This window comes from Staurois parvus, unplaced genomic scaffold (genome assembly GCF_062004578.1).
Source record: "Staurois parvus isolate SC_StPar_1 unplaced genomic scaffold, SC_StPar_1.0 ptg000151l, whole genome shotgun sequence".
NCBI lineage: Eukaryota > Metazoa > Chordata > Amphibia > Anura > Ranidae > Staurois > Staurois parvus.
In genome coordinates, this window is record NW_028317947.1 from 18275001 (window position 1) to 18285187 (window position 10187).

The 10187-nt window shown below is 44.1% G+C and overlaps 1 protein-coding gene across 1 annotated transcript; it reads right to left on the reverse strand.

The window, feature by feature from the left end:
* Nucleotides 1–69: 69 nt before the first annotated feature.
* GJC1 (gap junction protein gamma 1) lies at nucleotides 70–1554 on the reverse strand. Its single transcript, XM_089674738.1, has one exon. The coding sequence runs from the start codon at nucleotides 1552–1554 to the stop codon at nucleotides 382–384; it is 1173 nt and encodes a 390-aa protein (XP_089530864.1). The 3' UTR covers nucleotides 70–381.
* Between the last annotated feature and the right edge of the window lie 8633 nt (nucleotides 1555–10187).

Genomic DNA, 10187 nt, shown 5'->3' on the forward strand with positions numbered 1-10187 from the left:
CAGGCAGAAGGGGATTGAACATCTATCCAACATTTACCCAGCAAAGGTCAAGAGCCAGAAACAATATGCTGGACTGTATAAAAAGTTTAGCATTTAACAAAACAGGATTGTCACAATAATGGCCAGGGTGGAACATGAGATATAAAAAGAACAGCCTGACATACTGCAGGTCACAGTAATAAAGTCTCATGATACAAGAGAAATAAAGGACCAGGCAGCAGAATCCATAGGATGTATTTTTTTTTTCTTCTCATATCCAGGCTGTGCAGTCTGTGCTTTTCCAACATTAACAGAACCAAAATATTTACACGACTGGAAGACATCATTCTGCCTTCTGTTCTTCCCGGAGACAAGGAGTCACAACTTTCTGTTGCAGCAGGTTTAGATCCACACAGAGGTCTTTCCGTCCCCGGACCGGCTGCTGACGCTGCTCTTATTGGACCCTTTTTTGGATCGCTTCTCTTTGGTGGATGGTAGGTTACTCTGACTTGCATATGTGTGAATGGCTGTTTCCAGGCGTTCTTGTGCCATGCGCACTTCCCGATGAAGGTGTTCTAGGTCAGCGGGGAGAGTGTCCTCACTTGTTCCGTACTGCTGCTCCTGAGCTATGTTGGCCCTGTTCTGCTTGTATGCCATTTTGGCATTGGTCAGTTCTGTATAGTGCATCTGGTCTGGTTTCACAGCTATGTTGTATCCAGGTGGAGCTGAAGGAGTGTTCCATGAGATAGGATAGTTATAGGTAGAAGAATCATCTACTTGTTTCCCCCGGTTGTTAAGTGCGTCCCGTATGGTCCCAAAGCCAAGGTGGAGCATCTCCCAAACATTCAGGAGGAGGCACAGGCAGCTGACGCCATACATGATTAACAGGAAGATGGTCTTTTCAGTAGGCCGGGATATAAAGCAGTCAACTGTGTGTGGACAAGGTTCTCTGTGGCACTCATATCTCTTGATAACTTCAAAGCCATAAAGCAAATACTGACCGGCCAAAAATCCCATCTCAAAAACTGTCCTGACAAGCAGCTGCAAGACATAAATCCTCAACAGCCCATCAGCTCGAATCCGCCTCCGCCCATCATGCTTAATCTTTCCATGGCTATGCTTTCCCCTGTCACTACCCAGCTCAGTCTCTGGGTACATCATGGGGTCTTCTTCATTGTCTTCTTCTACTTCCTCTACAGCCCGATTCTGCTTCCAGCGCATGGACAAGGATCTGAACTTTGCCTTCTTATCATACTCGTAGCGCTCCTCCATTTTTGCAATTTTGTGGATTGCGTAACCCAAATACAAAAGAGGTGGTGTGGCCACCAAGATGATCTGGAATACCCAGAAACGTACATGGGATAGGGGTGCGAAAGCATCATAGCACACATTCTCACAACCCGGCTGATCTGTGTTGCATTCAAACTTTGATTGTTCATCGTAATAAATGGATTCTCCACCGACAACAGTCAGAACGATTCGGAAGACTATTAGAACGGTCAGCCAGATTTTTCCAACAAACGTGGAGTGATTGTGGATTTCCTCTAGCAGTCGTGTCAAGAAGCTCCAGCTCATGTTGCCAGCTCCTCCTTGAATGTAGAACAGAGAAATCCAATGAACTGGCAAATATGTAATTGGCAGATGTAAAAATAAAAATAATAACTACTACTCGGCTAAAGCAGTCCAGGCTAAAGTATAAATAAAAATGGTTTCAAAACAATGCAATGATAAATTCGCTCAGTTGCTTAGAAAACCAAAGCCCAATGACAGCATAAATCTTTATAAATGTTGATTATGTTAGAAAGTCAACATCAGTTCATCCAGCCCTCATACATCTGTCTGTGGCCTGCTATTTACATATACAGTGGGGATCGAAAGTTTGGGCACCCCAGCTAAAAATTTGTATTAATGTGCATAAAGAAGCCAAGGAAAGATGGAAAAATCTCCAAAAGGCATCAAATTACAGATTAGACATTCTTATAATATGTCAACAAAAGTTAGATTTTATTTCCATCATTTACACTTTCAAAATAACAGAAAACAAAAAAAATGGCGTCTGCAAAAGTTTGGGCACCCTGCAGAGTTAATATCTTGTACTGCCCCCTTTGGCAAGTATCACAGCTTGTAAACACTTTTTGTAGCCAGCCAAGAGTCTTTCAATTCTTGTTTGGGGTATCTTTGCCCATTCTTCCTTACAAAAGTCTTCCAGTTCTTTGAGATTTCTGGGCTGTCTGTCACGCACTGCTCTTTTAAGGTCTATCCATAGATTTTCAATTATGTTGCGGTCAGGAGATTGTGAAGGCCATGGCAAAACCTTCAGTTTACACTTCTTGATGTAATCCCCCGTGGATTTTGAGGTGTGTTTAGGATCATTATCCATTTGTAGAAGCCATCCTCTCTTTAACTTCAGCTTTTTCACAGATGGCATCAAGTTACCATCCAAAATTTGCTGAAATTTTTTTGAATCCATTTTTCCTTCTACTCGTGAGATGTTCCCTGTGCCACTGGCTGCAACACAACCCCAAAGCATGATTGATCCAACCCCATGCTTAACAGTTGGACAGAGGTTCTTTTCATTAAATTCTGTGCCCCTTCTTCTCCAAACGTACCTTTGCTCATTGCGGCCAAAAAGTTCAATTTTAACCTCATCGGTCCACAGAACTTGTTTCCAAAATGCATCTATATGTTCATTTGCAAAGTTCAAACGATGATTTTTGTAGTGAGGACGTAGAAGAGGTTTTCTTCTGATGACTCTTCCATGAAGACCATATTTGCACAAGTATCTCTTTATAGTGGAATAGTGTACCACAACTCCAGTGTCTGCCAGATCTTTCTGGAGGGATCATGCAGTCAAACGTGGGTTTTGAATCGTTTTTCTCACAATCCTGCGAGCTGTTCTGTCTGATATTTTTCTTGGTCTTCCAGATCTTGCTTTAACTTCCACTGTTCCTGATGACTGCCATTTCTTAATTACATTCCGAACAGAGGATATTGACATCTGAAAACGCTTTGCTATCTTCTTATAGCCTTCTCCAGCTTTGTGAGCGTCAACTATTTTCAGTTTCAGTTTTCTAGACAACTGCTTAGAAGAACCCATAGTGCTGATTGTTGGGGCAAGGTCAGATGAGTCTGGGCATTTAAAACCTTTGAAATTGACATCACCTGGTCTTCCCAGACGATGATTGAGAACAATTCATGACACTGGCAGGTCTCAGCTTTGCAAAGGGGGCAGTGCATGCTATAAATTCTGCAGGGTGCCCAAACTTTTGCAGACGCCATTTTTTTGTTTTCTGTTATTTTGAAAGTGTAAATGATGGAAATAAAATCTAACTTTTGTTGACATATTATAAGAATGTCTAATCTGTAATTTGATGCCTTTTGGAGATTTTTCCATCTTTCCTTGGCTTCTTTATGCACATTAATACACATTTTTAGCTGGGGTGCCCAAACATTCGATCCCCACTGTACTATTACACAGCTATAGTGCTACATAAATATATAAAATTAAAAATAAAAATACCTGCGCTTAGTTAAACCACACCAAAAATCGAATGCACCAAAACAATCCTGAATACCGGACCAAATTAAAAATGTGTTGACATCACCAATTCAGCTCCACCCGACGTGTTTCCCTGTAATAGGCATCTTCTGGGACAGGAGGCTCACTTTCCCAGAAGTCGCCTATTACAGGGAAACGCATCAGGTGGAGCTAGATTGGCAATATCAACATGTACTGGTGCGCTGGCATGTCCCGTGGCTGTGTTTTGTGAATCTGTACACGGCTTGTCACTTCTACACTGTACAGGGTTTACACTAAAAATGGAAACACTACATGATTTGCAGGTGTGAAAGTGATGACATGTTAAGCATTGAAAGTGGAAGTGATGTAACGTTCTTTGCTTCCGCTGTGTGATGAGACACCTAACAGGTGGGAAGCCTCACTTTTGTCATTGACTGAAAGCGCTGCTAGTAACACGGAATCATGTTGGAGCTTATGAAGCTTCAAAAGAGGGAAAATTGTTGGGGCCTGCTTAGCTGGTGCCTCTGTGATTGAAGTTGCCAATTTATTTGCAGCACTGTGAGGTACAGTATCAAAGGTTATGACGGCATATACAGTTTTCGGGAAAACGTTGTCTGATGAGCATAATCGCAGTAGAGATGGTCAACTGACCGAAAGACAAGAGGCCATTGTGCAGGACTGTGACCCAGAAAAAAGAAAACTGCAAAAGTGACTGCAGAGCTCAATCTCAGTCTTCACTGGACTCTGTGCAGGATTGTAACCGGAATAAGAAAACAACTGCAAAAGTGACTGCAGAGCTCAATCTCAGTCTTCACTGGACTCTGTGCAGGATTGTGACCCGGAATAAGAAAACAACTGCAAAAGTGACTGCAGAGCTGAATCTTGGTTCCTTAAAGAGTCCAGTGAAGATGGAGATTGAGCTCTGAAGTCACTTTTGCAGCGGTTTTGTTTTTTCTGGGTCACAGTCCTACACAATGTCTTTTTGTGTCTTTCGGCCAGTTGACCATGTCTACTGCGATTATGTAACTGTATATGCCGTCATAACCTTTGATACTGTACCTCACGACACTGCAAATAAATTGGAAACTTCAGAGGCACCAGCTAAGCGGCACCAACAATTTTCCCTCTTTGAAGATCAGTAAGCTCTGACATGAGTTCGTATCACTAGCAGCGCACGCAGTGAATGACAAAAGTGAGGCTTCCCACCTGTTAGGAGTCTCATCACACAGCGGAAGCAAAAAACAGTGTTATATCACTTCTACATTCAAGACAAAACATGTCATCAGACCTGCAAATCATGTAGGGCACACTGGCTGTGCTCCGATTAGTCAAAGCAGAAGCCGATCAGTGGGTGCTGGGCAATACAGGAGTGCAGGCACCCGTTGTTCAGCAAGGAGACGCTCTGCATATGTAAGCAGTGCACAGCTCTGCATGGTCAGCAGGGATGTGTTAGATTTTGTTTCCCTGCAAAGCAGGGAATAAAATCCAGCACATCCATTAGTGAAATCAGCACACTGTACACACACGTAGGCACACATTTAACCCTTTGATCTTCCTAGATGATTAACCCCTTCCCAGTCAGTGTCATTAATATAGCTATATTTCGCACTGATCACTGTGTCACTGGTTCCCACAAAGTGTCAGAATGCCCGCCGCAATATTGCAGTCCCACTGCAAGTTGCTAATTGCTGCCTCCGCTACTTAAAGTAGAAATGCCAGTATATATCGCATAGTTTGTAGACACTAACTTTTGAGCAAACCAATCACTATACATTTTTTTAACCAAAAATATGTAGCAGAATACATATTGGCCTAAATTTATAAAGAAATTAGATTTTTTGAATTTTTTTTTTTTATTGGATATGCTTTATAGCAGAAAAAAATACTGTTTTTTTTCAACATTTTTTGGTCTTTCTTTATAGAGCAAAAAATAAAACAAACCAGTGGTGATCAAATACCACAAAAAAAGCTCTATTTGTGTGAAAAAAATGATATAAATGTTATTTGTGCAGTGTTGCATGACCGTGCAATTGTCAGTAGTGCAGCGCCGTATAGCAAAAATGGCCTGGTCATGAAAGGGGGGGGGGGGGGGGGGAGGGTAAATCTTCTGGAGGTCAAGTGGTTAAGGCACCTGCAGAATAAGTGGCGCCTGGATTATTTATGGACTTTATTGTTTTACTTCTGACAAATGTTTATTTGGTATGAATATTGATCTCACGCTCATACTGCACAAGTATATTAGAGTGGATTATTGTGGATTATTTATGTTTATATTGCACAGGTATACTTGTATTCAGATATTTCTTTGTATAAGCTCAGAATTTAAAAGGGGCAAGCGCACCTCCTTTGTACATACCAGGGGCGGACTGACAACTCATGGGGCCCCCGGGCAATAGGGGATCATGGGGCCCCTGTGTCCTTGCCCAAACTCAAAAAAGCCTATGAAAAAGGTACCAGGGGCATCTCATGGGTCCCCTACTGACCCCGGGCCCTCGGGCAGTGCCCAAGTTTCCAAATGGTCAGTCCGCCCCTGGTACAGACATAAATATATAGCAGAACACCTTTCCTTAAATGCAAGGCAATGAAAACTTGTCAGGATAGAAATATGAAGGCTGTCACTGTTGACATGATATAAAAAGGTGGCGGGTGTGAGTGGATATCCTCATTTCTGCTGTAGTACATTTTGAGTTACAGACCTGTAACAAGCGTGCAGGTCGAGCGAGAGAATGGACTTCATTTTACTAGGTAGTGCAGCAAGGATGGGGATGGCTTTTCAGATAAGGAAGGTGTATATGAGACCAATCCAGAAGTTTTCTTGTATACAGTAGAATGAGATGGTTATGGTGCACCATTCTTGCTAAAACTGTTCAATAACAGGTACATTTTGGTAGCATGCAGGGGCGGACTGACCACTTGGAAACTCGGGCACTGCCCGAGGGCCCGGGGTCAGTAGGGGGCCCCATGAGATGCCCCTGGTACCTTTTTCATAGGCTTTTTTGAGTTTGGGCAAGGACAAAGGGGCCCCATGATCCCCTATTGCCCGGGGGCCCCATGAGTTGTCAGCCCGCCCCTGGTAGCATGACTGCAAATGATTATAGAAGCCCACTATCAAGGCCTGAAGCTGTGTAAACAATGTATTACAGGAGTAACCTCTTCCTGATAATTCGGCCTTTTCACATGCAATCAGTCTTCAACATTTTCAGTCACTGACCTAGATGAAATTATGCAGAGAAGGTATTCTCTGAATTCACTGGTTGCATGCTTGTTAATTGACAGTGGGGAGGGGAGAAGCATTTTACTTATCCGATCCTCCACTCGCCCAGCAAACAAGGCTCCCCTGTATTCCAGGACTTTCACTCACTGTCTAAATTGTCCCTAGTATGTGTATGTATGGATGTGAGTTAGGGACCTTAGATTGTACACCCCTTGAGGGTTAGGGACTGATGTGAATGTACAATATATATGTAAAGCACTGCGTAAATTGACGGTGCTATATAAGTACCTGAAATAAATAATATCTTCATGTCCAGTGCAGGGTTCTGGGCCCTGCACTGGTCTTGATAACATCAGAGGACCTTAGACTGAGGGAGCATAGGGGAGCAGAAGCTGGGGCGGACCAGCCTAGCAGTGTGGAGGAACCTGTGTGAGTGCACTATCAGGTGAGTAAAATTGCTGTACCCAGTCCCCCTACAAATGAACAAGCAATGAACTCCTACACAGAGCGGGCACAGCCCCACTACAAGGGAGGACTTCAGTTTTCTCAGAGTTCAGCTTTAAAGGTGTGGAGACGCAGAATGCTCACACATACTATACCTGCAGTGCCGAGTTTTTTCCAGCTGGTGTTGCAGAAGACACGAGGGACTCATCTGCAGCTTCTTGAAATCCCACTGGAAGAAGAGGAGAAAAAAAGAAAATTTTCTTGACAACTCCTTTATCCTTACAAACCACAGAGGGAATTTCCTGTCTCTTCTTAAATAATTGGTCCTGTAAGTAACAGAGGTTTCTTTTCCCAGCCCCATGACTGATAAACTGAAGAGGAGGAGTGGACACACACAAGTCCTAGTTTTCAATGTTTTCAGCATGTATAGCATGGTTAGAACCAGGGGCGGACTGACCACTTTGAAACTTGGGCACTACCCGAGGGGCCGGGGTCAGTAGGGGGCCCCATGAGATACCCCTGGTACCTTTTTCATAGGCTTTTTTGAGTTTGGGCAAGGACACAGGGGCCCCATGATCCCCTATTGCCCGGGGGCCCCATGAGTTGTCAGTCCGCCCCTGGTTAGAACCTTTGCTATGTTATAGGAAATAATTAGAAATGTTAGTACCCTGAAAGACTTACTTTTTGTCATGAATTCCTCCTGAAATATCCCTGTGTACTCTTCATGCCTAGAGCCTCAAAGCTTTGCAGCGTGAGATCATCTAAGGCACTGCAGCCTCTGACTGCTAGTCTCAGGAGATTTGGAATGAGATTTGACAAAGTCATTGCTGTGTCTCACGGTTCAACTTGCTGGAGAGGAATATGTACTTGTGGACTTACAATGCTCCCTGCTTCTGCTTGATCCATTTTGAGGATCGGTGCTTACTCCATATTTCTTGAAGTTACTCATCAAACCACCAGTAATTAGGGGGTCCCTCTGACATGAGGATGCAAAGTCCTGCCTCTACAAGATGTCTGCCTCCACATAGAGATCAATAGAGAACAAGGCATAGTAAATCAGTCATGGAAAAACATCAGTTGCAGCGAGCTTACAGAGAATCCTGTTGCCTTCTGCTTTCCTTTTCGGACACAGCTTTCACAATTCATCTCTTTTTTAAAGGTACAGTGGCCAAGTGGTTAGCATTTCTACGTAGCAGGACTAGGGCTCCCGGTTAAAATCCCAATCACAACACTATCTGCCTGGAGTTTGCATGTTCTCCCTGCGCCCGTGGTGTGGGCTTCATCCCACACTCCAAAGACATGCTAGTAGGTTCATTGGCCCTAGTATGTGTATTTAGGAATGGGAGTTTGGGACCTTAGATTGTAAGCTCCTTGAGGGCAGCGACTAATGTGAATGTACTGTATACTATATATATATATATATATATATATATATATATATATATATATATATATATATACACACATACATATATACACACACACACACACAGCTCAAAAAAATGAAAGGAAGACTTTTTAATTAGAGTATCGCATCAAGTCAATTAAACTCTTGGGATATGGATCTGGTCAGTTAAGTAGCAGAGGGGGTTGTTAATCAGTTTCAGCTGCTTTGGTGTTAGAGAAATTAACAACAGGTGCACTAGATGGGCAACAATGAGACCACCCCAAAACAGGAATGGGTTTACAGGTGGAAGCCACTGACATTTTTTTCCCCTACTCATCTTTTCTGCCTGGTTTTGCATTTGGCTAGGGTCAGTGTCACTACTGGTTGCATGAGGCGATACCTGGACCCTACAGAGGTTGCACAGGCAGTCCAACTCCTCCAGGATGGCCCATCAATACGTGTCATTGCCAGAAGGTTGCTGTGTCTCCCAGCACAGTCTCAAGAGCATGGAGGAGATTCCAGGAGACAGGCAGTTACTCTAGGAGAGCTGGACAGGATCGTAGAAGGTCCTTAACCCATCAGCAGGACCGGTATCTGCACCTTTGTACAAGGAGGAACAGGAGGAGCACTGCCAGAGCCCTACAAAATGACCTCCAGCAGGCCACTGGTGTGAATGTCTCTGACCAAACAATCAGAAACAGACTTCATGAATGAGGGTGGCCTGAGGGCCCAATGTCCTCTAGTGGGCCCCAGGCTCACTGCCTGGCACCATAGAGCTCGATTTGCATTTGCCATTGAACACAAGAATTGGCAGGTCCACCACTGGCACCCTGTGCTTTTCACAGATGAGAGCAGGTTCACCCTGAGCACATGTGACAGACATGAAAGGGTCTGGAGAAGCCGTGGAGAACATTATGCTGCCTGTAACATCCTTCAGCATGACCATTTTGGTGGTGGGTCAGTGATGGTCTGGGGAGGCATATCCACGGAGGGACGCACAGATCTCTACAGGCTAGACAATGGCACCCTGACTGCCATTAGGTATCGGGATGAAATCCTTGGACCCACTGTGTGACCCTATGCTGGTGCAGTGGGTTCTGGGTTCCTCCTGTTGCATGACAATGCCCGGCCTCATGTGGGGAGAGTATGCAGGCAGTTCCTGGAGGATGAAGGAATTGACACCATTGAATGGCCCCCCACACTCGCCTGACCTAAATCCAATAGAACACCTCTGGGATGTCATGTTTCGGTCCATCCGAAGCCACCAGGTTGCACCTCAGACTGTCCAGGAGCTCAGTGATGCCCTGGTCCAGATCTGGGAGGAAATACCCCAGGACACCATCTGTGGTCTCATTAGAAGCTTCCCCCGACGTTGTCAGGCATGCATACAAGCACGTGGGGGCCATACAATCTACTGAGGACCATTTTGAGTTGCTGCAATGAAATTTCAGCAAAATGGACTCGCCTGCTGCATTATTTTTTCACTTTGATTTTAGGGGTGTCTTTGAATTCAGTCCTCTGTAGGATAATTTTCATTTCCATCAAACGATGGGGCAGCCTTATGTTCCTAACATATTACCCCATCCATATCAGTATAGAGATCCAGGAGATTTTTCCCCATTGAGATCTGATCTGTTTTCAAA

Coding starts and splice junctions, on each gene's coding strand:
- GJC1 (XM_089674738.1), bottom strand. CDS start 1,554: ATGAGCTGGAGCTTCTTGACACGACTGCTAGAGGAAATCCACAATCAC.